The sequence below is a fragment of the Mesoplodon bidens genome, assembly GCF_964165515.1.
Source record: "Mesoplodon bidens genome assembly, chromosome: 11".
Taxonomy (NCBI): domain Eukaryota; kingdom Metazoa; phylum Chordata; class Mammalia; order Artiodactyla; family Ziphiidae; genus Mesoplodon; species Mesoplodon bidens.
The window spans coordinates 61272990-61297470 of record NC_138167.1 but is presented as its reverse complement, the minus strand read 5'-3'; the positions used below and the strand labels follow the sequence as shown (position 1 = coordinate 61297470).

General features: G+C 62.1%; 1 protein-coding gene across 1 annotated transcript in view; it reads right to left on the bottom strand.

Moving 5' to 3' along the window:
- Window positions 1–10161: 10161 nt before the first annotated feature.
- Window positions 10162–24481, bottom strand: part of WNT7B (Wnt family member 7B) — a 51742-nt gene continuing 37422 nt past the window's right edge. Inside the window, exons 3-4 of the mRNA XM_081249317.1 lie at window positions 18412–18683; window positions 10162–12892 (exon numbers count right to left, since the gene is read on the bottom strand). Of these exons, the coding sequence (XP_081105443.1) occupies window positions 12413–12892; window positions 18412–18683 (752 nt within the window). The 3' untranslated portion in view covers window positions 10162–12412. The remainder of the gene's footprint in view (window positions 12893–18411; window positions 18684–24481) is intronic.

Below are 24481 nucleotides of genomic sequence, written 5' to 3'. Positions count from 1 at the left end.
TTGCCCCGAGCAGAGCCTGGACCCCTGCTCTGAGCCCAGGGCCACAGGGAACACGCCCCGGTGTCCCCTGCCCCTCGCTGCCCCCATCTGGAAACAAGGTCTGAGCGGGAAAGGACTGCTGGTTCTGTGGCCGCCCTCGAGGCCGGCCACGCCAGTGATTCAGGCCCCAAGCCCTTCTCCCTGCACACACACCGGCTGTGAGGGGGAAGAGGGTTTGGGATTTAAACCACTGAGAATGCTCCTCGGAGCTCTGCCTGGCTGTGTGCACAGGGATGGCAGGGCCTCCTCTCAACCTTCTGTTTGATTCGGTTCAAGCAGAGTCATCACTGAGCCCTACGGTGTGCTTGGCTCCAGGACACGACGGAAAGAGGTCCAGCCTCTCGTTCTTCTCTGGAAAGATCTCTCGGGCTCTGAGAATGGGCTTAGGGCCCCAGCATGGCTCCTCCAGCTGGGAGTGTCCCTGGATCTGGCACTTAGCCCTCTGTTCACAGGGCAGCCTTGGCATAGAGTGGATGCACTCACTGGGCAAAAGCTCCCCCTGAGCTCCTAATCCTGTAGGAAGCTTGAACCCAGCCAGGACCTCGGGCCTGGGGCGGGAGTTACTCTGTTCCCGGGGCTGCTAGACGGGTCTGCTTAGCATCGCTAAGCAGTTTGGTTTTGTTTTTATGTATTGTTGTTTTCTGGTATTTACGGCATTTTCTCATTGAACCAATGTCTGGAAAATCTCCACCCATTGATTGGGTCAACAAAACATTGCTGTATTCCTGCTATGCCCTGGGCCCTGTCACTGGGCCTCGCTGGTGACAAGCCAGCAATGGTTGTACATGCCAATGGAACCAACCGGAAGTCTGGGGGACAAGCTCGGTGAGAGCCAGCTCCGGGGACGGGGCAGACAGTGACGTGACTTCTGCAGTATGGAGCCTGGGAGGGTCTCTCTGAGCTGGTGACCACCAAGCTGAGACCCAAAGCAGGAGGACAGCCACACAGAGGTCTTCTGGGGACTGTTCTAGGCAGAAGGCACCTCATCTGCCCCGCCGGCAGATCAGGGGGCAGGAGGGATACCAGGGGTCGCGGGCAGACCCTGGCCAAGTTGAGGGTGACCAGACGGTCCTGGGCAGGAGGGGCTGGGTGGGGACAGCGCAGAGTCAGGAGAGTATTTGTAGCCACTGTTTACTGGATGTTCACTCCTCACCAGCACGGTCCTGCTGGCCCTAGCGATGGAGAGCCCTAGGAGGCATGGACCATGGTGACCCCGACCAGCCTGGGGCACATGCTTCTTCGCTCGCACGCAGCCTGCAAGTGTGAGCAAAGGCCAACCCGGGCCCACTGCACCCCAGAGTGGCCCTCACAACCCAGCCAGCAATCAGGCCCCGTGGGCTGGGATGCAGCCAGGAGCTCTGCATTTCTCCCGCAAACCCAAATCGGGCAGTAACAGCTGCCCTCTGACTTGTGGACTCCCCCACCAACTCTGCACTCTTCTTAGAAGGCACTGCCTCTGGCGGGCAGGGTCTGGGGAGTCCACCAGCCCAGGCTGTCTGTAGAGGGCTGAAGAGTGGCCTCAGAGACATCCAGGTCCTAATGCCGTGCTTGTACATGTTTCCTTACGTGGTACATGTGATTAAAGTCAGGATCTTGAGATGGGAGATTATCCTGGATTATCCGTGGGCCCTAAACGCAGCCAAAGGGGTCCTGAGAGGGAGCAGAGGGGCTCCGACACACACAGGGGAGCAGCCACGTGAAGACGGGGCAGAGAGAGGCGGGAAGATGCTGGCCTTGAAGGCTGGCGTGACGTGGCCACAAGCCAAGGATGCCGGCAGCCACCGGGAGCTGGAAGAATTCTCCCCGAGGACCTCCCAGGGAGGTGGCCCTGCCCACACCTCGACTTTGGACTTCTGGCCTCAGAAGTAAAGCCGCCCAGCTGTGGAGGTTGGTTAGAGCAGCCATGGGAGAGGGCACCCGGCCTCCTCCTTGGCACCCAGGGAAGGCGAGCCTGGGCTGCATCCTCACTCACTGCAGCAAAAGCATTCCTGTGTCTCCCCTGGGGTGGGAGCACCTTGGGGTGTCTTCCTCATGCCCGGGACGCAGCACAGGAGCCAGCAGGGGCAGCCAGAGTGGCACCCCCAAATAGGGCACGTCTGCCGCTCCCCACGGCTGATGGAGGCTAGTCTGAGGGCGACTGGACATCCGGAGCAGGGGGAGACTTCATGGGAGGCCGGGGTTTCCGTGGCTGCTGAGGGGAGAGGGGCCCGGTGCCTGGGGACAGCACTGGCGGGTGGGGACCTGGGAGGCTCCGGAGCACAGGGCGGGGGCCGCAGGAGGGTGCGCTGGCTGGGGCGTGCGGGGACAGGCCAGCCCTCCCCTGAGCCAGCGCGGCTCAGCCAAGCGTGTGCTGCAGGCCCCAAACCCGCCACCCGAGCCCTTTTAAGAATAAGAACAAATATTTGTGTTGCATGTTGTGTGTGTTGGGGTTTAGTTTTCTTCTCCAGGCTAAAAATAGGCGCATCTCGCGTCCCTGCGGGGATTCCTGCCCCGCCCGCCGGTTGGACCTGGCCTGGCGCTCCCAGTCTCGTGCCAAGTTGTGACTTAACTGCCGGTGACGGGAGCACGACAGTATCAGAAAACGATTATGGGGTCAAGGTGCCCATTACAGCCCTGCAGGAGGCATGTCAGCACTGGGCCGGCCAGGCCAGGGGCCGCATCGGGGTGGAGCGCAGCCAGGAGGGGCTTGGACACCGTCCCGACCCCGCCTTCACCTGGTGGTAACAATAATACGCCCCCCGAACTAACAAGGAAAGGGACAATGCTAACACAGCCGGGGCAGGGGTGGCAGAGACGGGGTATCCTGGCAGAAGCCACGTCCCAGCTGAAGGGTGACCAGGAGCCACCAGGGGAGGGGGAGTATCAGCCAGAGGGAGCAGGGGCCCCAGAGAAGGGCTGAAGGAGGGGCTGGAGACGGTGCAAGGGGGCAGCCGCCAGGTGGTGTGTTAACACCTCAGGCCGCGGTGCCTGGCTGCGCTGCGCTCCAGGGTAGAGCTGGGGCATGAACCTGGAGGTCCTCAGGCAGGGGGGTTGGCAGGCGGGGGGACATGCTGGGTGCCACCTGCAGGAGCCTGCAGGGGCTCAAGGAGGTCGATGGCCACCCTGGCCTGGGACAAAGTGATTCGGAACCACAGACGGCCTTGTGGCCCTGAGAACCCCGTGAGGGGACGGGAGGGGACCCTGAGCCCCTGAGTCCCAGCCTCAGTCAGGGGCCAGCAAAGGGCGAGAAGCCCCCCAGGAAGGAACCAGAGAGGGGGAAGGGCACCAGCTGAGGGAGACCCCGAGGACAAGGGAGAGGTCGGGACCCGGGGCCCTCAGGCCCTGAGGCTGCGGTAGACCACGGTCATGAGGGAAATTTGTAAACTATACAGGGCCGAGGGCGCACCGGGGCAGGGCTCTTGGTATCCTCCCAGAATCTGTGGTGCCCGCCGCGGTCAGGGCTGGCCGGGGCTGGCAAGGCCTCTCTGCACAGGCAGAGGTCCCCAGGGAGACAGCCCTGCTTTCCCCAGGGGAGGGTGGGAGGGGCCATCTACTCCACAGCCCCCCACCCCACCCACGAGCCTGCCCAGGGGGTAGGGGGCACTGAGCAGGGCAGGCGGCAGAGGGGCTTGCCAGTGTCCTTGCTTGGCTGCCGGCCTGGGGGGCACGTCTGCCCTCTGTCCCTCAGTGGGACCGGATGCTGAGGAAGAGGAGTGGGGAAAGGCTGATGACTTCTTCTGAACGCTTGGCTGGACCCTCCTCACAGCCCCTGGACAGGCACTCTCATCCTGTCTTACAGAGGGGAAACTGAGGCACGGTTGGCCAAGGTCACAAAGACAGGAAAGGATCAGACCCAGAGCCCCTGCTGTCAGCCTGCTCCCCTGCCCAGCCAGCCGCCCGCTCCATCCGCAGGCCACCGGGGTGAAGAGGGGCCAGGCCGTCTGAGCAGGAGGCAGGCCTGCATGCTGGTTCCTCCCCAACCCTGCATGCCCGGGGGCGAGTCCCTGTTCCCTGCACCTGAGGGGCAGCCGGGTGCTCAGCTCCCCCAGTCCACCAACCGTTCTCTCTCCTCCCAGCCTCTGGCCTGGCTGGTCCCTCTGCCTGGAGCATCGTCTATGTCTCCCCTCCTTGTCTCCATCAAGTGGTAGCTCATCCGTGTGGCCAGCTCTGACCACCCACCCATCTTACATAACCTGCCTTGGTTTTTCCTAAGCCCTGATTACCTTCTTCTACAAAGAACCCTTTATGGTTTATGATGTTTATTACATGGCTAATAGATGCTCGGTGTCTTATGCCCCCTGCAGACCGTCAGATCCCCATGGGCAGGACTTTTGCTGCATCGCCAGGGCCTGACACACAAGAGAGGCACAATAATATTTGTCAAGCAAATGAATAAGGGTGAAACGAAGTGCTTCTTGCCTCCAGAGGAAACTTCAGGTGAGGCACAGGAGAAGCGGCCCCGGGCAAGGCAGCCTTCCCAGAGCCCGACACCATCCATCCGCACTCCACCCGGGCCCTGGCCCAGACCTGTGACCTCTTCCAGCCACAGCACCGAGACTCCTGGAACCCTAGACAGAAAGTACAGACTCTCAGCATCTGAGAATCAATGGAGTCAGAATACCGTGGAGGCTGCACACCTCCCTCTCCATCATGTGGACATCGAACCATGCTTGAATTCCTGCAGTGGTAGGGGACTCCTTGCTTCCAGGAGCTCAGGCAGTGAGAAATTCCTCGTACTGTGGCCTGAGGCCTGCCCCCCACCAGACCTCCTAGTGTTGCCCCAAAGTCTCCTCAGTGAGAGGTGCCAGCAGGCCCTTTCCACTAGAGCAGGGCTGGCGCCCCCTCCACCACCGGCCCTGTGCACACCCCCAGCTCCTGGAGACAGCCCTGGTGACTCAGCTCTGTCGCCACCAGATGCCCTCCCTCTCCTAGAGTGTTTGCCGTTGAGATCTAATCTATCCTCCTTCCCTGGGAACCCAGGAGGGGAAGCCGGCGTTAGTCACCCCTTCTGTGTCAGGACCCATTGACAAGGCCATCCCCGCTTCCTCAGCAGGCAGGGTGCCCCCTCCCCGCACTGGCTGACAAGGAGAAGCTCAAAGTCCTGGCATCAGCCTTGGTAGCTCAAAGCGGGAGGCAAGGGGAGCTCGAGCAGCTGGGCCCATCCTGGATCTGATGAGTAGCCAGCCAAAGATGGCAACGGACAGCCCGGCCTCCAGGCCCAGCCAAGCTGGGGAGGCAAGCAGAGTGGCTTCAGGAAGGCCCCCAGTGCTCAGCCCTCCTCCCCACAGCCCTCCCAGCCCGATGACTCTTGTTTGAGAGACTTCTTTATGGAATGGGGGTGCTGTAGGTTGCAGCCTGGGTGTCAGGGAAGCCAGCTGGCTTTGCCCAGAAGGCACGGGACCACGTTGGCCCTGGGGCAAGGAGGAGCAGGGAGTGAGAGTTCCTGACAAATGCTGGAAACCATGAGACTCAAGGGCAAGGTTCCCTTCTGTCCTTCCAGAAACTTCCGGAACCTTATCAGTGGTGGGGCAGCTCTCCAAGCTCCACTCTCCCCACTGCCCAGCCCCCGTACACTCCATGCTTCGGGTCCCACCCTAGACCCTCACTCACCTCCGTTGCTGACCCTGAAGAATCTCTTTTCCTCCTGCCTCCCTCCCGACCCCTCCCTTTCCTTTGAGGCCTTAGCCTAGAGGCCGCTCCTCTGGGAAGCTTTGCCCAAAACCCCACGTCCCGCCCCACCCCCACCCCCGCCCCGAGGTCGGTACCCTGCCCCTCTGCACTCCCAGCCCCTCCTCCTCCGCTGCAGCCTCAGGGATGGATGGCGTGGCGGGGGTGTGTGTGGGCACTGAAGGCACCTGTTGTTCATCCTTCTGTCTCCCATCCTGGCCTGGGGCTTTTAAGGGAGGACCTCATTTCAGACTCATTTCTGGGACTCCCACCATGCCCAGCCAAGCTCCGGGCCCCGAGGAGTTGAGCGGTGATGGATGAGGGGACGAAGGAATGTGGGGAGGGGTGGATGCACCATCCCGTCCTGCTTGGTGGAAAAAGAGGGGCTCAGGAACCAGAAGTGAGGGTTTGAGCCAGAAACCAGGGGAGGGACGTGGGCAAAGCCCCCCAGCCCACTCTGGGGGGCGATGCAGGAGGCGCTGGAGCAGCAGAATGGCCCCAGCTGCGGCCCAGCTCCGGCAGCTCAGGCAGGCAGCTTCCCGAGCTGCAGAGCCCTGGAGAGGCCTCCACGGGAGTCCTGCCCAGAGTTCCCAGCGAGACCCCACACTAGGCCAGTCTGGAAGGAGTGGAGTCCTAGAGGCCACTGTTGGGCCTCAGGGTGTGTGGGCTGGCCACCCACGGGGGACGAGCGAGGCCACCTGTGCCCAGCACCTGGAGGGCGTCTCAGCCCTGGCTGCCCTGCCGGCCACTGGCCTCTGCCTGCAGGGGGAGTAAGAGGACTCCTGATCCTGGGCCTACACTGCCTGCATCTGGGCTGCTTCCTTGCGAGGCCGCAGGGGCAGCTGTTCTACAGCAACCCAGGTGGCTGCAGGATTCCAGATGTGCTCAGAGGCATGCAGCCCACAGGAGGACAGGCCAGCCAGGGGGGCCGGCCAGGCAGCTCTGGTCTGGGCGCTGTTCACCCCTGGCGCCCCAGGAGCAGTGCCCGCCCAGGGGAGGATGCAGGTGGGCCCTGAACCCCCTTCACCAGTGCATTTGGTGGACCACCTGCCCACCTCCGAGACCTCTGCTGGGCACTGCTGTGGGTGCCAGGCCTGCGACTCCATGGGCGCTCTGAGACCTACAGGTTCTGAGTCCCAAGAGTCCTGGGACACCCAGGTCACACAGCTGAGTCCCCAGGTCCTACAAGACCAAGGACCTGATGAGCAGGCGGGGGCATCAGAGAAGGAAGGTGGGCTCAAGCTCCAACCAAGAGGAGAGAAGGGCAGGGATGGCAGCAGGTGAGGTCCAAGGTCATGTTCAGCTGAACCTCCTGGCTCTCGGGGGCCCTGCCCCAGCGCCATGCCTCCTGGGAGGTGTGCTGTGCTCAGGGGACCTCACAACTTCCCGTTTGCCTCGGTGTCAGGAGCTTCAGTCCCCACTCACCTCTCGTCCCCCTCCTGGGCCCCTCGGGCCCCCTGGACCACAGCTCTGCGGCCCCAGGCCCACGCAACCCAGGTCACCTGCCCCTTTTCCCTTCACCAGGCCCACAGCCGGCCCTCCGGACCCCTCCCCCCGCCCGGCTCTAGGAGTTATGAAGTTCACTCACGTATCTAACCCAGATCCTGCCGCTGCTTTTTAGTCCCGTCTGTGCTGTGCTCGGTGAAGAGTGAGCTGTGTCATCTCCTCCCTGAGACCTGCCTCAGCCGTCCTCTTCCCACGCATCTCTGTGAGGCCTTGCGCAAGGCCCCGGGGCTTCAGTTTCCTGTCATGGGAGCTGGCATATGACTTGGGTGGAAGGAAGGTGCCAGAAGACACCTGAGTCCAAATCCTGGTTCTGCCTCTCACCAGCTGGATGACCTTGGACAGAATACTGTATTCTCTGTGCCTCAGTTTTCCTAATCTATAAAATAAAGCTAGCACTGACCTGTCTGGGAAAGGGGTGCTGTGAAGGTTATGGGTAACCGTGGACCAGACCCAGCGGCTGGCGTGGTGGAGGGCGCTATTCAGTATTCCACAGGCCTGCTCACTTCCAAGGGCCCTCAGCCTGCTGGGGGAGGGGGGTGGTCCCAGCAATGAGGCCTCTGCCCATGAGGACAAGAGCCGAGATGGAGGGTGAGGGAGGACAGAAGCCCCAGCGAGCTTTGGTGGGGAAGAGGGGGGGCGTTATAGGGAAGAGGGGTGTGGGCAAGGGACGGTAGAAGAAAGAGCATCCCTCGCAGAAGGCACAGCTGGAGCAAAGGCTGGGCAGCGGCTGGGGGCAGCTCTGGGGAGGGGAAGCTTGCTGGCAGGGCCGGGGGCCTTGTGTGGGGGGCTTCAGGCTGTAGGAGATGAGACAGAGGGTCAGGAAAGACTTCAAAGGCCACAGCAAGGAGACAGCCTCTGCCCACCATGGCCACAGGGCCCCCTGTGAGCTCTGGCCACTAGACAGCAGCTGAGTGGACAGCCTGTAGGGGGAATAGCGTGAGAGACCTCAGTGCAAAAGCTCGGCCTGAGAGCAAAGTGTGGGCAGGAGTGTCCTCCAGACAGAGAAAGAGGGAACCCCAGCCTGGCTGGACAGAGCTGGCTCCTCTGTGTCCATTCTACAGAGGGGGAAATTGAGGCACAGAGGTGTGGAAGAGCCAGTCCAAAGTGCTTTCCGTCTCCCGGGCTGCGTCAGTCCGCAGTTGCACCCCCAGAATGGGCTGCCTGCTTAAGGCAGGAGTGGAACGAAGACCCGGAGCCCCTGGAGGTCAAGGCCAGGCTTGAACCACCCCTCTTCCCGGGGCCAGACCAGGGCCTGGCCTCCAGCAAGCCTGAATGAGTGAATGAACAAGTGAATGAATGAATGAATGGGTGATGGAGACGTGCGCTCAAAACTCCAGGCTCCCCCTGCTAGTGTCCCCAGATCCTACTCAGGAAAGCCCACACGACCACTCCTGCCCCGGTGATTCTGTGCTCTCTCCGGCACAGAGGGAAGGCAAACCTGGGGAAGGTGCATCCCGGGCAAATGCAGAGGCAGGATGGCGCCCGGCACGCCCGGGGCCAGCAGAGAGAGATGGGCCAGAGCCACGGGGGCGCAGGTGTCACTCTGGGGGCAATGAGCCACCGTGCTGGGGGTGCAGGGCCACCTAGGGAAATGCTTCTGAAATAGTAGCCTCAGAGGTGGAGCCTGGGGCTGAGGGTCGGGGGGCCCCCAGGCTGGGCCAGGCAGTGTGGGCTCGAAGCCTCGGGCAGGGCCCCTTGGAGGATGTGCTGGGCGGCCCTGGGAGGCCGGGGCTGGGGTTGAACCGTAGCCAAGAAATAAGTGTAGTCTGGGCACCGGGGCCGTGGTATTCTCAGAGCTCTTTCCTCATTCCTGGCCCTGTGGGAGTAGCCGGACCCTGGCGTTCCGCTGCAGCCGCCACCACGGATTTGCTTACCGTCTGGTGGGGAGCAGGGGCCTCCTGCCAACCAGCCCCCAACCCCCCGGCCCAGGCCTGGCTCGGGCCCCACAAAGCCTGTTGACCCCCGAGTCCTGGTCCCGGCCACCTCCGGCTGCCACATGGGGAAACTGAGGCCTTCTGTGGGGGGCGCACCACGGGCTGCCGTGCCCTGGGTTGGGAGGCGGGAGGGACAGGGCTTGGACTCCAGATCCAGGGCTCTCTCCTGTCTCCCCCTGGAGGGGCGCACCCTCCTCCAAAAGCCCACCTGGTGGCCCCTCCGCAGGGATCTGATCTGGGTCTGGGGCCAGGCTCTGTGGGTACCCAGGCAGACGGGGGCTGTTTGATCAGCGGTTCTGCCTGATGCCAGGCTGCCGGGACAGCGGGCAGTGGCCAAACCGGCCCCACCGCATGCCTTCCGGCCCTCAGCAGGAATGCCATTCATCCTCACTGCTCACACGGTTAGTTACCGCGGGCGGAGGCTGGGCCTCTGGGGAGAAGCAGCAAGGCCTGGTGGCCAGCCAGGGGCCGCTGAGCTCCCAGGGACCTTGGACCGCCTTCCCACACCTGGAGAGGGCAGGCAAGGAGCACCCCAGGGGGGCACTGGAGTCAAAACCCAGCAGATACAACTGGACAGACCCGCGGGGACCCTGGGGACAGACCCCTCCTGGGGTCAGAAGGGGAAGGGGGCACAGAGGGGGTCAGATGGGCCCAGGGCCTCCTGGCTGCAGGTCACCCACCCTCAGGTTCCCGCTTCTCCTGAGGGCAGCACCCAGCCCCGCAGCCCAAGTCGGCTCGGCACCGGGCCGCGGCCCTCCTGTCCCTGCGACCTGAGCCAGGCTGTCCAGGGAGGCCTCAGGGTCTGTGTCCAGCTTCCACCAGTGGCCCTTGCCAGATGGGGACAGGCTAAAGGTTCCTGGAGGGTCCGGCGTGACAAGCCCCTCCCCTCGCACGGCGCCAGCCCAGCGCACACAGAGGGGCGAGCGAGGTGGGCCACTCAGGCGTCTCCCCGCCCCCAGCAAGAGCTGCAGAGACTCCGCACACTCACTTCTCTGATTCCAGCTTTATTGGAGCCGAGCGCTCCCCTCTCGGGGAGGCCAGACACAGCCCATCAGAACCCCAGCAGCTCTCCTGAAGTGAGGGCGCTGCGGAGACACGCAGCGCCTCAGCCACCACCATCCCTGCCTGGGCCGCGCTGACACCCCACCCCCACCCAAGGGAAGGGCTGCTGCTGACAGACTGTTAGGGGACGGTGGGGTCTCGGCAGCGGCACCTCGTAGCCGAGGGACAGTGCGCATGACTTGGTGGCATCAGGGGCCCCAAGGGTCCAAGGGTCTGTTTCAAGCAGAAGGAGGAGCCTGGCTAGGGGACAGCACGGCCACCCCCCGCCCCCCAGTACCCAGTGTAGGTCACAATAATTTAAAAGACACTATAGACATTTCGACGCTATATAACAATATAAGTTAACCAGGTTCCTTGGCAGAAGATGCTAGGCCTGTGGACTCGGGGGTGTCCTGGGACCCGGGATCCGGTGGGGGAAGGGGACTGGGGGGCATTCACAGTGGCCTGGAAGCTCCCAGGACAGCCGCTGTTGATGGAGCATCCTGGCATCATCGGGGCAGGCAGGGTGGACGCCAGGGCCAGGGCCCAGGGTCACTCACCCCAGGCTAATGTCCGGCCCACTTGGCTGGTCAGTAGCCTGAAGACACATTTCCACGGGTTTCTGCGAGAAAACACCCTAAATTCAGAGCAGGGACAGGTGCATGGGCAGTGGTGCGCCAGAAGCAGGTGCACACCAGCCTCTCTGGGCCCGGACAAGTTGTGCCTCAGTCTCCCCAGGGTGAGTGGGAATATTGTCAGAGGACACGTCCAGTGCCAAGTCCCCAGCCCCCAATCTCTCCCTACCCTGCACACAGTTTAAAACCAAGCAGGACCCCTTTCCATTCCCGTCTCCCAGGTTTCGGGGTGATTCGGACCTCAAGGGAGGGTCTGCGTGGTATGGGGACCACGGGGGGGAGTGTCTGGAGGGCAGGCATCTGCTGGCACAGCAGGTGGGAACCCAGCGGAGCAACGCCCTATCCGAGTTTTCTCAGCATCGGGGCCAGGGCGAAAGGACTAGGACTGGGCAAGAAGACCACAGGAGAAACTCTCAAAGGCACCTCGAGGCAGGGCGTGGACCCCAGTGAGGCTGGCAGCGGGGGGAAGAGCGCGGCCAGATTTTTCAAGGCGTGGGGGCTGCCCCTCACCCTGGGCATCCCCAGAACATGTCCTTCAGGGTCAGGAGGCCTGGTATGGGGGTCAGGAAGCCTGAGCCAAGGTGGGAGCCTCCACTCACGGCCTTGGGGTCTCTGGCTAGTGCTTGAGCCATTCTGGGCCTCAGTGTCCCCATCTGTCAAATAAGGCAAACACCCCTGAACTATCCCCCTTCCCACCAGCTTGCCCCGGCACAGCGCTGTCGTGGGGGTCCGGCTGGTTCCAGGGTGGCAGGGGGCTCTGTAAACTAGGGGGTGTCAGGCTGGTGGGGGACTGGAAGGGCCACGGCATTAGGGAGGGGATGAAGCACTCCTGGAACCTGACATGGGTGACATTTCGATTTGCTAGAGCTGATTTTCAAAAGAAGGAAAGAAAGGGCCAGAGGTCCCTGTCCGTGGCTCTCCTCAGAGGCCGTCTTGGCCATGTCAGCCACCAAGCCCATGCCCAGCTCACATGGGGACCACATGCACCGCCACCTCCCCAGGGACAGGGCCATACATAGGGATGCTCCCGAGGGCACCCAGGGGCCAGAAGAGGAAGCAGAGGGCAGCAAGGGGATGAGCTAACACAGAGTATGGAGTTAGGACCGGCTATGCCTTAGTGCTAAAATCCTCTTCTGATACTAAGAAAACATAAATAATTTTTGTCAACGTTTGCCCAAACCGCCCTGGAGCCCAGTGACTGAGGCGGCCTGGGACAGTCTTTCCGTGTCCATACCACCAGGCGGGGGAGGACACTCAGAGTCTTGTCGCTTTGCTTTCCGGGGTATGTGGGTGTCCTTGGGGTTCACTCTCCCGGAGAAAAGAAAAGAAATTCACTGGGCCCCTCGGGGACACTCATGCCATTGGCCTCGCCCTCTGGGCCAGGTGATGGGCACTGTTCTGCCATGGGAGGGGACAGGAATGGCAGGAGGGAGCCCCTGGGGGGCAAGGAGAGGGTGACCGGCCCTGGGGGAGCTCTGCTGCGCCCGCCCGTGGAGCTCCCACCTTCTCCACCCACCTCTGCCCTCGGCCCGGCTGGGAGCAGAAGTGCAAAACGCCGTGGGGCGGGGCCGCGGGGCGGGGGGGCGGGGCCGTGGGGCGGGGAGGAGCCGCTCACTTGCAGGTGAAGACCTCGGTGCGCTCGCTGCACGTGTTGCACTTGACGAAGCAGCACCAGTGGAACTTGCAGTTGCACTGCCAGACCTTGGTGTACTGGTGGGTGTTGTAGCCTCGGCCGCAGCACATGGTGTCGCAGCCGTCGGCACCGGGCGAGGTGCGGTTGCACAGGCGGCCCTGGGTGCCCACGCTGCCCGTGGCCGCGTCCTCCTCGCAGTAGTTGGGCGACTTCTCGATGTACACCAGGTCCGTCTCCATGGGCTTCTGGTAGCTGCGCAGCTGCTTGATGCGCAGGAAGGTGGGCTGCCGCAGGCGGCTGGCCCGCACCACCTCCACCTGCACCGCCACGTTGTACTTCTCCTTGAGCAGGTGGCCCACCTCGCGGAATTTGGGCAGCGTGGTCCAGCACGTCTTGGTGGTGCATGAGCCCGACACTCCGTGGCACTTGCACTCCAGCTTCATGCGCTCCTCCAGGACCTGCGGGCCATGGGGTAGGCTCAGTGTGGGTAGAGGGTTGGGGCCTCCCTGCTCCCTCCCACCCCGGCCTCCCCCACACCTGGACCCAGCTCCCCACCTCCCGCTGTGTGACCACACGGTCAGTGTTTCCTCCTCCCAGAGCCTCCATCTCCTCATCCATTAAGTGGGGCTACTGACCATAGGTCCCTACCACACAGGGCCCTGGGAGGGTCCAGTGAGAATATTCAGAACTCAGCAGAGCGTGGGGTACATTTATCAAACGTGTTTCACTAAATTCTTACGGGAGCTGCAGGTCAATGCACCGATGAGGAGACAGGCTCAGGGGGCCGTGGGACTCCCTGCCAGTCACAGAGTGGCAGGTGGAGAAGTTGGTGCACGCACCCATCCAGGCTGGAGGAGGCACCTCTCGGTACCAGGTCCAGCAACAGCAGGTGCTTAATAAGTGTGGATCCCCCACCCCTGTCTCTTCCACTACGCACCCTCGTGCCTGGTGTAGGCCCTGGCATGCAGTTGGCACTTAATGAGCGGCTGTTCAGTGAAAGCCTGGCACGCACATGGAGCTCTGTACACCTTTGCTGAAGGACAGAGTGGGGGTGGGTGGGAGGTGAGTTCATGGATCAGTGAGGCCCGGGCGTGCCGTCTGCTGGGAAGCCACCCTCAGACCAGTGTTGTTCTTTCTCTCCTGCTCCCCGAGGGCCCGTGATGGGTGCAGCCGTGTTTTCCTTGGGCCTCCCTCCTTGGCCCTGGAAAGCCAATTCCCAGAGCCAGCCCTGACCCCAGGCACTCATTTACCCGGATCGAAAAGGCCCTGCCAGCCAGGCCTGATTAAAGATGGGGAATCATTAGCTGCCGCCCCACGACTGCACAAGGGCCATTTGTCAGCTGTCTGGGCTCCCGCTGGCCTCATTGTGACAGCCCAGCCCTACAGGGTCTTGGCCACCCTCTGCCCCCTGGTCCAGAACCCCAGCCCTGACCCTCAGTGAATGAATGAATGAATGAACAAATGAAAGAAAGACAGAAACATCCACGGTGTCAGCTACTGCCCACTCACTTTCCCTGTCCTGACCACATGGGGCCCTGGACCAAGGCGAGGAACCCCGGGGCTCACAGTCCAGGTGGGAAACAGGAGGAAACTGACACACAAAGCAGCAAAGTGCAGAGTGTAAGAGTGGGAGGCTGCCTAGGGTGGGGGGCTTCCTGGAGTAGGTGGTGCCTGTACTAGGTGTTGACGGAGGAGTAGGACCTCATTAGACAAAGAGGTGGGGGCCGGGGGGGCACAGTGCAAGCAAGGAAGGGGAGACTCGGCCCAAATGAACATGACGTGAGGCTGATGGCCTGGAGTTTGGGGGGTGAGGCTCTCTGCTCCTGTGTGGATGGTGTCCCGGGGTGGAGACAGGAGAAGCTGGGGTAAAGGGAGGAGGAAGGAGAGGGAAGGGTGATGCTCCACCATGGGAGGGCCGAGGTGGGGCGGGCCCCAATATCCAGAGGAGGGGAAGGGGCCAGGTTTGGGGAATACTCAGAACTGGAATTGCAGGGCTTGGTGACTGTGCCGTGGGGTGTTTGGGTGGAAGGCACTGGCCAGAAGTCGGGTCTGAGGGTCTGGGGGTCTGGGTGAAGGGTGGGACCTCCGCCCCGGAAAAGTATATCTGGACCTCTTCTCTGCCTCCTGCCCCTCCCCCGTCTCCCCTTCACCCCCGTCAGACCTCTCCTTTCCCTCCTTCCACCCCACCCCGTGTTCATCTTTGCTTGGACCATCCCCTTCCCCCAAAAGCCCCTCCCTCCATTAATCTACCCTTCAAGGCTGGGAAGCTTCCCCTGCCCTGGCCACACTGCCTGCCGTGGTGCCCCCGGGCCAGGAGCTGACCAGATTCGTAGCCCTCTCAGAGCCCCCAGCCCGGGAAGCAGTTCACCCCACCCCAGGCTGCTGACCCAGGAGGTGCCTCCTCAGACAGGTGGTGGCGGCCAGAGACCTGGCAGGAGTGTCCAGGCTAACATTTGTGCAGGCCAGGTGGTCCAGGCTTAACGGCCACCGGTAATGCCCACTTCAGCTGCCCACACCTCGCTCTGCCATCTGCCCCGAGCCCCTTCCCTCCACGTTCAGATCCTGTGTGGCCAGATCCTGTGTGACAATCAGCAGATGAAGCCGATCGGGCAGCTGTTTGCAGAGCAAGGGGCTGAAGCCTCGCTTGGCTGCGTCCCCTGGGCCTAAGCCTCTCCTGGGAAGTGATCCCAGGATTCAAGAATGTGCTGTTTCAGTCTCCAGTGCCCTCACGATAAGCGCGACAGTGACGGTGGCGCCAGTCCCGCTGCCCCAGGAGACCACCTGGGAGGGTGCAGAGTGACCCACCCTGCCTAGAGGAGCTGGTGGCTGAGCAGGGCCCCTCCCCTGGGCCTCACCCCTGCCCCACCACCCTAGGTAGTGGAGGGGGTAGGTGGGGGAGCTCCAGAAAAGAGCTGACCGGGATTCTTCACAGAATAAGGGATGGCCCCCACTCTGGGGACAGTGCTTAGTTACTGTCAAGTTAGGGGGAGTCACAGGGTTGATGGACCGTAGTCCTGAGGGAGCCCGGAGTTGAGCAGGTCTCCACGCTCAGCTTGTCCAGCCCTGGCCCACCAGGGAGGTGGTGGGCCATGTGCCGGTCTGGGGTGGGCTAAAAGAGTGTCCCCCCCAAATTCATGTCCACTCAGAACCTCAGAAGTTTACCTTATTTGGAGATAGGAACTTTGCAGATGTAAGTAAGACTCGAGATGAGATCATCCTGGTTCAGGGTGGGCCCTAAGTCCAAGGACACATGTCCTTATAAGAGACAGAAGAGGAGGGGACACAGACACAGAGGAGGGGCCATGTGAAGACAGAGGCAGAGACTGGATGATGTGGCCACAAGTCAAGGAGCACCTGGGGCCACCAGGAGCTGGAAAAGGCAGGAAGGGTCTTTCCCTGGAGCCGTGGTGGGAGCTCGGCCCTGCCGACACCTTGGTTTAGGCCCTCTGCCTCTATGAGAGAATAAATTTCTCTTGCTCTAAGCCACGCGGTTTTCTCTTGCTCTAAGCCACGGACTTCAGTGTGGCATCATCAGCTTCCTCTCCACGTGACTTGCTGAACTCCATGGCCCTAAGGGGGTGGGGGTGGGAGTGGGCCTGGCCGCTCTATAATGGGGCCAGGGTGCCCCAGCACTGGGATGACACATGAAGGTCTGCACTCATTTCTCTAGGAAGCCTCAAAGGCCACACCCACCCCAACTCTACCGCTATCATCAGCCCCCGGGGACACTGTGTGGCCACCACTGTTGGCCTCTTCCAAGGGCTCAGACCACACACACACTGCACAGCCCCACAGGGTCGAGGCTGTTGGAGAGGCAGTGGGGGAGGGGCACAAGGTGCATTACACCCACTGTGCGGATGGGAAGACTGACTCAGCAGAAGGACCGGGCCAGCCAGAGCCTCACAAACAGCTAGGGACAGCGCTGGCAGGAGAATCCCGGCTGCTGACCACTTTAGAGGCCTTTCCTGGGGCTGCCCTGTCCCTGACGGGCCCTCGCACTGCCCATCTGCTCTCCCCGCCCCTGACAATCTCCTTCTCCTCAGTTCATGGCTTCCAGGTTCATGGCTTCAGCCCAGTCCAAAACCCCCAACATGCTGACCCTCTTCCATCCTCATCCCCCTGAACAGGCCCAGGTCCCTTCACCAGCCTCCTTGTTGTCATGCCTCCTGTCTCCCCGGGGGCCCAATCCTGCTAGCCTCCATTCCCCTTATGCCTTTTCATCACCTGTCAATTGGCAGGACCCCCTCCCGCCCACCCCCTGCTGCCACCGAGTCCCCATGTGTAAAATGGGGACAGTGAGGCTGTCCTCCCAGGGGTGTGGGAAAGCCCCTGCTCAAGACCTAAGCCACTGCAGAAGCTCAAAGGGGGGTGGGGAGGGACTGGTTCAGTTGAGAGTTCAGCCACACCTCCTCCTCCAGGGAGCCCTCCTGGTGCCTCCATGTAATTGAATCTCTCCTTCCTCTGCCCTCCCAGACCCAGATCACTGTTTGCCTGTGCCTAGAGAATGGGGCCTACGTGCTGTCTGTAAGCTCCTTGGAGACAAAGGCTGTCACTCATTTCTTCACTCATCTATTCATCTGACAATAATTTAATAACCACCTGCTGCATGGCAACCTGCGCTTCTACAGGATGCAGTCAAAACCCTGGGCCTGGCGTTCAAGGCCCATTCTGGGCCGGTCCCTGCTTACTTCTCAGGCCCTGTGTCACCACCCCTCATGCTCCCGCCAGCCGGAACCATCTGCAGTACCCCTCTCCCGCACCTCCCCCACCCCTCCCCCACTCCTCCTACACCCCTCCCACACTCCTCCCACACCCCTCCCCCACTCCCACACCCCTCCCCCACACACCTCGCAAGTGCCAGCTCCTTCTGCCTCTGCTCTTCTCAGCTCCAGTACGTGGACACCACTGCCTCCCGGAAGCTACTGCTACCTCTCCCTCAGGTCCCTGGGCTCTCACTGTTTCTGGGTGCAGCCCCTGCTCCCATCAGTTGGAGCTGTGGGAGCTCCCGCGGCCAAGGCTATGTCTCACTCCTCACTGACCCTGCACCCAGCATAACGCCTGGCCCACAGAAGGGGCAGTGAGAGTGAACGAGCTCAGCTCTGGGCCCTGGGGCAGAGGACATCTTCAACTCTTTGCCTGGAAAGGCAAGTCGTGCCTAGCCTGCAGAGCCCCTCAGGCCCTGGCGCCCTGGGTGCAGCCCCCCGGGCTGGAGAGCCAGACCCAGAGGCGTTCCACTTGGCTGGCTACCCTATCTCGGGCCATCTTGCCGCCATGGCGGCCGCCCCTCCCAGCCCAGTATCTGGGGCCCTCATCTCCCAGGGGCGGGGCTGGACTCGCCCTGACTTCTTCCCCAGTGCGTCCCGGCTTGAATGTCCTCGGTTATCACCCACCACTCTGCGTCCCGCGCATGAAGCTGGCTGCCCAAGAGCCCCCAGCTCAGTTTCTGCCCTTCCGTTCCTGCTTCCTGGGAACACCCCTTCCTCCAGTCTCTCACAGCAGTTTGAGCCAAAGGCTGCCTCCTCCGGGAAGCCTTTCCTCGTATATTGGCATGACCCCTCTAGGAGCAGGGAAGGGACATGGACTGTGGCCCAGGGGCCTCCCCTCACCCTTGGGTCCCAGGCCAGGCCCGGCTCCCACCTTGTGCGCAAACAGGATCCCTGTCTCACCCCTACCGCGCACCAGCTGGGGGCCGCGGGCATCACTTCACTTCCAGCCTCAGTTTTCAAACCTCTGTAATGGGAACAGTAAGGCCCACCTCTTCGGGCTGCTGGGACAGACAGAAGTGACGGCTTGTGGTCAGCACTACCCACCCCGCACTTTCAGGGTTCAGTTCACCAACTCCCTCCGCTAGGAGAGGAGCCCAAAGCTCAGAGAGGTCCACACCGTACCTGTGTAACGGCGGCCGTCACACCTGACCCAGGCCTGTCCGCCCAGCCCCGCCCACTGCCCTCCCAGCCCCGCCCAGTGCCCGCCCTACCTTCCTGCCCGCCTCATTGTTGTGCAGGTTCATGAGGCGCCTCGCGTTTTTCTTGATCTCGCGGGCGTCCACGAAGCGCCGGGAGAAGTCGATTCCGTAGCGCACGTCGGCGGAGCAGCCGCCCCACTTCCAGCCCTCGGCCTGGTTGTAGTAGCCCTGCTTCTCGCGGTCGCACCCGCAGTTGCTCAGGTTGCCCTGGCTGCAGGCGGCGGTGACGGCGTGAGCCACGCCGGCTGCGGTGATGGCGTATGTGAAGGCGGCCTCACGGCTCCCTGCGGGGAGGGGACGGGTGCGGACGGTGAAGCCCCGCAGGTCCCGGCCCGGTGGGCTCAGGGGACCCAGTGCTGGGCTCTGGTCCTGCTGCCGGCCGGCTGTGTGACCCTGGGCTCAGCCCTTAGCCTCTCTGAGCTTCTCACTCAGCAAAGTGCGGCCGATAGAACCCACCTTTCAGGGCTGTGGTGAGGACGGTAAACAGTGGGCACTCGATGCATGCCACGGCCCTGCCACCAGCATGTAAGACACTTCTCTTCCTGTCCCGAAAGCCTGGGCTGGAGAGGCCCAGTTTCCTCCTGGGAGATGGCAGGGGGGGGCGGGCCTGGGAGGGGATGTTTGGGGTGTGTGCCTCTGTTAGCCTCCCAGCGCTGCTGTTCATGAACCAGCCACTGGTGCTGATCCCTCTGGGGGACACCCACCCCATCAGTCAGAGGCCAGACAGAATCGCCCCAGCTCAGAGCAGCGCCAGGGCCCTTCGTTGCCATCTGTCTGTCTCTCTCTCTCTAACCACCCACTGTCACCCCATCACCAGGCCCTGGCCTCCTGAATCTCCCTTCTCCTCCAACACCCCTGCCTGCTTCAGGGGTCTCTGAACAGCCACACTCGGGTGCCGGTCCTCCCGACCTTCCTCACCCACCAGCCACCCTCCAGGCAAGTGCAAAGTGCAGCTCTGCACCGCCCCCCACACACACTTTCCCTCCCTCTCCTCTGCCTGAGCTGAGAAGGGAAGGCCTGCCGTCCAAGCCTGAAGTCCATGTCCAGCTGGACCCCCCAGCCCCCTCTCCCCATCCGCCACCCAGAACAACCCAAATCCGGTGCTGCTCACATGCTCCTGGAGGGCTCCCGGTCTTTTCGGTGTAATTTCCTTCCCCTTCATGCCCAAATGTTAACAACTTTCCAAGGCCAGTTCCAATGCCTCCTCCTCCAGGCAGCCTTCTCAGACCACCAGCCAGAAGGGAGCCCGGGCTGCCTGATCTCCCTCAGTGGCAGGTCTGACGCTCTCATTGCTCTCGACACTGTCCACCTGGTTAGCCCTACCACTGGGACTTGCCAGCTCCACACGTGTCAAAGGCCCCTCAGATGAGCGGGTCCAGCTCTCATTCTTTATTTTCCACAGCCCCCAGCCTGTGCATCCTGCCATCCTGGCCCCAGTCTCTTGAGCCCCTCTCACCTTGCCCACGAGCACAGAGGCTCCCTGCAGGCCACGACCGGGTCTGTGTAGTCCCCAGCACCTGCCACTATGGGTACAGAACTCAGTGATGTCGACTGGACCAAAGCCAAGCTCTGCTGAGCGGGAATCGCACTGCCCTCAGCAATAGCGGATGTGGCCACTGGAAACCCACGACCCCATCCTTGCACAAGCCCTGTGTTTGTGCCCCGCGAGCACCAGCGTGCCCCTCTGTGTGCTTGGTGCTGTCCCTGTTGTTGGGGGCTGGCGTCATCCTCCCAGACAGGGTGGAGGGTCAAGTTAGGCCCATTCCATAAACATCCATTGAGCACCAACTGCATGCCCAGCCCTGTGCTGGGCGCTGACTATGTGCTCTGGGGTCCACCTCCTCACCCACCAACCAGCTGAGGGGGGCTCACCTAGATGGGATCCCTGTTCCCCTGGGGGGCTTACCCTCAGGGAGGTCCCTGTCCCCAGGGTGGGGGGGCCCCACCCTTGGTGGGGTCCCTGTCCCCAGGGTGGTCTTCATCCTCAGTGAGTTCCTCTACCCTGGGGGTCTCACCCTCAGTGGGGTCCCTGTTCCCTGTGGGGCTCACTTATCTGGGGTCCCTGTTCCCGGGGTTTCTCCCATTCAGGAAGAGGACCAGGGTGAGACCTCCTGGTCTCAGGGGCCCAGGGCAGAGGAGGCTTTGGTTGGCCTCTGCTGTCTCACAGGGGACCATAGCTTCCTGGAAACTTCCATCCTCTGAGAAGAGCTGACAGGAAGGTGGTGTCGGGCATCCCTTCCTCCCCAGAAAGATCAGGGTCTGCAAAGGGCACAGGGTGGCACTGCCCTCCCAGGGCCTTGCTGGACATCCACCCCCTCCTCCCGGGTGGGCCCTTCCTGCCCACACTTCCCACCTCCCGCGTGGGGACCGCTCTGCTGCCCTGACCTGCCTCTCTAAGGGAGGGCGGGGGGTGGAGTCAGGGAAGGCTTCCTGCAGGAGGTGACATCTTAAAATAAATCTTACCAAGAAGTATGAGTTAACTCCCCATGAGTGCGTGAGAGTGTGTGTACATGATGTGTGTGACTGAGTACATGGTGTCTGAGTATGTGAGCGTGTGAGTGTATAGTTGTGTGGTGCGTAGGTGGTAGGTGCGCACTCCTGGTGCACACAGAGCAGGAGCAGAGGTTCAGAGGTGTGAAACGGCTTTCTGTTGCTGGCGCGAGTCTGAGATCAAGAGCAATAAGAAAAGAGGTGGCCGAGGTCCCAGGGAGCCAGCTTGTGGGTGGCCAGAGATGTCCCATGAAGCAGAGGGCACTTTCTGTGCAGGTGCTGGGGCAAGAGGCTGTAGGATTTGCATCTTGGAGGTCACTCTGGCTACACGAGGGGTGGGGTCCTGGAACTGTCGAGAAAGTGGATCAGCAGAGCTGCGCTTCTCTCCTCACGCCGTCACTCACCTGCTGCCACAGCACCAGCACCCCTCTAACCCTCAACACGTGTTCTCATCGAACTGTCCCCACCATGGTGCAAGGCAGGTTTCATCCTTCTTCCCATCTCACAGGGGAGGACACTGAGGCACACAGAAGTTATGAGACGAGGTGTTAGGGGCTGAAGCCGGACTGGAGCCCAGGCAGTGGAATCAAGCCCAGCGAGGCAGGCGGAGGGACTCGGGGCCTGGGGCGTGGGTCTCCGGAGGCCTTCCTGCCCCCAGCTTGACCCCTGTGCAGCTCAGTGGCCGTGGGCAGGAGGAGGCAGGAGAAAAGGTGTGCCCAGCCCCCTTGCAGAGGAGATGCTGCGCTCGGATCATCTGTGGACCCCAGGCGTGCGGCAGGGCAAGGCTGGCTGGGAGCTCTGGGGAGGTAGAGCTGGCCTCAGAGTGGGCGTGTCACAAGCTAGGCGCCCAGCAAGGGGTTAGAAATCTCCACCAGTTGTGTAATCACACCAAGAGGCCAGGCCAACGGCGTTAAAAGTGCCACAACCAAGCCCTGCCTAAGCGAGCACAGTGTGGCGTGCCCTCGGAAGCCCTGCCCGTGACCCTCTTCTTCCCCAAACGCTCTCCCTCCCCATCAGCAGCCAGATGGGGGGTTCCCACGTCCTCCAACCTAATGCCCCCAAGCAGGCCAGCAGGCGCCCAGGCCAGGCCTGTGTGTTTGGAGGGCATTTCACAGAACCCTCCCTCCCAGGCTTTGTGCCCCCGCCTGGTTTCTGCCCTGCTCAGCTCAGACATGGTTACTCATCAGTTACTCACCAGGCTGCCGCTCCCACTAATTCCTTTTTTATTTGCTTTTAATGAGCCAAACCCTCTCATCTCACCATGGAGACAGGGGGGAGGCAAGCAGTGAGAGAGCTGCAGTCTAGGGAGAACCGAGGAGGATGAGGTGGGGTCCTGGACGGAGGGGCTCCCATGCGCCCGCACTCTGCACATACATCTTATTTAATGCTCCCGACAGCCCCGTGGCCCCATTTCACAGACCTGGATGCAGACTCAGAGGGCTTCGTTACTGGCCCCGGGTCACAGTGTGCCTGACATATAGGGAGGAGACGGGCCCCTCCCCAGATCACCACAGGGGCCGGCTTGGAATCCCTGGCGTGTCGCCTGCACGTCCTCCAGGCTGAGAAGGAGCCAGTGCGTAAATTTAGAAAGAAGCCCCTTGGGCTTCCCTGGTGGCGCAGTGGTTGAGAGTCCGCCTGCCAATGCAGGGGACACGGGTTCGTGCCCCGGTCCGGGAAGATCCCACATGCCGCGGAGTGGCTGGGCCCGTGCGCCATGGCCGCTGAGCCTGCACGTCCAGAGCCTGTGCTCCGCAACTGGAGAGGCCACAACAGTGAGAGGCCCGCGTACCACAAAAAAAAAAAAAAAGAAAAGAAAAAGAAAGAAGCCCTTTGAACCCGTGCGCCTTGGCCAGCAAACATCGATGGCTCCCCAAGCCTCAGAGATGCCCTCAAGCCCTGGAAGCCTGACCCCAGCCGTCCCACCCACCACGCCATCAAGCCCCACTTGGCCAAGTGCAGCAGCTGGCGCACACCACTGCTCTGGAACAGGAGCAGCCTGGCTCCCTGCTGCCTGCCCTGGGGGACACTGGCCCCCTCTTTGCTGGGAACCCTGCCTGCATGCCCATGTGTCTGCAGCTCACCCAGGCTCTGGACGCAGCTGGGAGGTCCCCTGCTCCCGGAAGCCCCATTGGAGTGAGGGCCCTCCTCTGGGCTCCTGCCAGGTGCCCGCGGGCTGCAGGGGTGGTGGGTAGGATCCATGTCTGATTCTTCCAGGTACGCCCACCCTGCAGCATTATTCCCTGAGTCTTCATGTGAGCAGGGCTGGGGCTGGACGCACTACATTCACCTTCTTTTTTTTTTTTTTTTGCGGTACGCGGGCCTCTCACTGTTGTGGCCTCTCCAGTTGCGGAGCACAGGCTCCGGACGCGCAGGCTCAGCGGCCATGGCTCACGGGCCCAGCTGCTCCGCGGCATGTGGGATCTTCCCGGACCGGGGCACGAACCCATGTCCCCTGCATTGGCAGGCGGACTCTCAACCACTGCGCCACCAGGGAAGTCCCACCACCTTCTTTTATCTCCACGACCACCCACGGAATAGATCCTCTTGATGAGGCCCATCTCGCAGGTGGGAACACTGAGCCTCAAAAGCAGGAGGCGATTTGCTCCGGGCAGTAGCAGTAATGGCCATCTGAGCACAGTGGCTGCTCCACATCTGTCTGGTGATGAAGGTGGGGAGTTGGGTGAAGGCAGCGAGGATGGTCTGTTTGGGGCCACAGCTGTCCTGTGGGTACGCTTCAGACGTGGGAGGCCCAGGGGCCCCTCTTGGGATCCAGAGCCACCCGAGCGTGCATCTGTACCCTCAGACACCAGAGCCAGCAACAGGGTCCTGCAGTCTGCGTCTGGCACCTGACAGGTCAAGGTGGGCTCCATTAGCCATGCGGGGCCCACGGCCCGAGGTTTCGGGAAAGCAGAGAGAGAGGTACAGGGAGACTCAGGGAGGAGCAGGCAAGAAAGCCTTGGACTTGCATTCTCACACCTGCTGTGCAGCCCCAGGCAAGTCACAAACCCTCTCTGAGCCTGTGTCCCCATTCACCCTACGGCCCCAGGAGCAGTTCTAAGAGCAAACAGGACAAATGGGCATCGCCCTCAGCATCACCAAATACTGAGCGGGCCAGGGAAGTCCAGGCACAGTGCAGGGCTCCCAGGACAGGCCCAGGCCCCTCTCTGTGCTGTCCACAGCCTCCTCCCAGTCCGCCTGCCCAGCTGCCCCCTCCATGCCTACTCTGGATGAATCCACACCAGCCAAGCCCTCAGAGACCACTGCCCCATGGGTAAACTGAGGCGCTGGCCACTCAGGGGCCAGCCAGCTCTGCTCTCTCTCTGCTCGTGGTTATTCAAGCTTAACCACGCCCCCACTGCCCCGCTCCGTGCCTGCCAGACCTGACTCCCAGGGAAAGAGGGTCTTCCTGGGTCAGTAGGGCCTAGCCCACCCAGCTGTCCCCTCACCCTGACCCCGATGAGGACGCTGGGGACCAGGCAGATCTTTGTGAGCAGTTACTGGAGGGGACAAATGTGGCTCCTGGGTCACGCGGGGGCCTGGGCAGAACAGAGGTCCCCTCACCCTCCCAGGGCAGAGCTGGGGGCTGTGCCTG